Source organism: Littorina saxatilis, linkage group LG2 (genome assembly GCF_037325665.1).
Source record: "Littorina saxatilis isolate snail1 linkage group LG2, US_GU_Lsax_2.0, whole genome shotgun sequence".
Classification (NCBI taxonomy): domain Eukaryota; kingdom Metazoa; phylum Mollusca; class Gastropoda; order Littorinimorpha; family Littorinidae; genus Littorina; species Littorina saxatilis.
Genome location: NC_090246.1, coordinates 103,175,467 through 103,176,858, shown reverse-complemented (window position 1 = coordinate 103,176,858; position 1,392 = coordinate 103,175,467). Strand labels below are relative to the sequence as shown.

General features: G+C 39.1%; 1 protein-coding gene across 1 annotated transcript in view; it reads left to right on the top strand.

Moving 5' to 3' along the window:
- Nucleotides 1-495: 495 nt before the first annotated feature.
- The window catches only part of LOC138960457 (putative uncharacterized protein DDB_G0271982), a gene marked incomplete at its 5' end in the record, with an annotated part of 3,915 nt that continues 3,018 nt past the window's right edge, over nt 496-1,392 (top strand). Inside the window, one exon of the mRNA XM_070332366.1 lies at nt 496-566. Within this exon, the coding sequence (XP_070188467.1) occupies nt 496-566 (71 nt within the window). The remainder of the gene's footprint in view (nt 567-1,392) is intronic.

Below are 1,392 nucleotides of genomic sequence, written 5' to 3'. Positions count from 1 at the left end.
GCCCATTCCGGTATAAAAAATATTTTTTTAGAAGGAGAAGAGAAATCAGAGAGAGAAAGAGAGAGAGAACAAGAACAAGAACAAATCTTTAATTGTCTAAGGCCACAGCCCCTTACAATAGTGGTTAAAATAACAGCAATAGTATCTGCACAGTTATAAATTATAGTCACGCATAAAATTCAACAAATACATTAAGACCCTGATGACATGTCACTGAACCTGATTTATAAGGGTTCGTCTCTTGAAACAGCGCCTATTGAAACAGAGAGAGAGAGAGAGAGAGAGAGAGAGAGAGAGAGAGAGAGAGAGAGAGAGAGAGAGAGAGAGAGAGAGAGAGAGAGAGAATTGAATTGAACTTTATTTAACAAGGATTTAGATTTAAGGCTACGCCTTTTTTTACAATCTGTCCTTGGGACGCATAGACACACAATTATATAATTAAAAAATTAAAAATTAAAAAGTTAAAAAGTTAACCAACAAAAAAAAGAGGAGAGAGAGAGAGAGAGAGAGAGAGAGAGAGAGAGAGAGAGAGAGAGAGAGAGAGAGAGAGAGAGAGAGAGAGAGAGGTTCCACAAGAGTTGATGGCACACACAATTAAAAAAACATGTTGTGCAAGCCCGAAGCAGGATGCTGGAATCGATTGATCAAAGGGAAACTGATATCTACGTTACTGGCAAAGTGTCTAGCAGTACGTCTAAAAAGTGTGCTTGGAACAATAATTCATGAAAATCAGTTTGGTTTTATGAAAGGCAGAAATAGTAGCACAGCAGTTAGAATGATTGATGATATAATTACACATCTCAAACAAACGAACAAACCAGGGCTACTCCTAGCTCTAGACTACAAAGCAGCTTTCGACACAATATCAAAAGAATACATAATGTATGCCTTTAAACGCTTCAATTTTGGTAACACTTTTGTTAGATGGGTCACTACGCTCATGAACGAAACAGTAAGTTGTGTAAATTATATGGGGTGGTTGTCAGAGCCTATAGAAATGAACGCTGGAACTCGACAAGGCTGCTCATTCTCACCAATGGCCTTCGTGCTCGCCTTAGAGCTGCTGGCAGTCAAGATGAGGGCAGATCAGTCAGTTAAAGGGGTATTCTTGCCATCAGCCAATAGTACTAATCAAGAAAGACTATTGAAAATGATCTTGTACGCTGATGATATTACGCTTTTTCTGAATGGCACTGATGATGAGCAAAATGCTCATTGGTCTAAAACATATGTAAATATTGTGCAGCAAAGGGAAGCTACCCACGGGAAAATAATCATCGAATATCCTGTTATTAACCAATGAGCGCTGGTATGCATATTCGGTGCGGATGCATGAGTTTGACGCCAAGTGGAAGTTAGTGGCTCGCAAACGAAGATTCGTCCAAATGATGG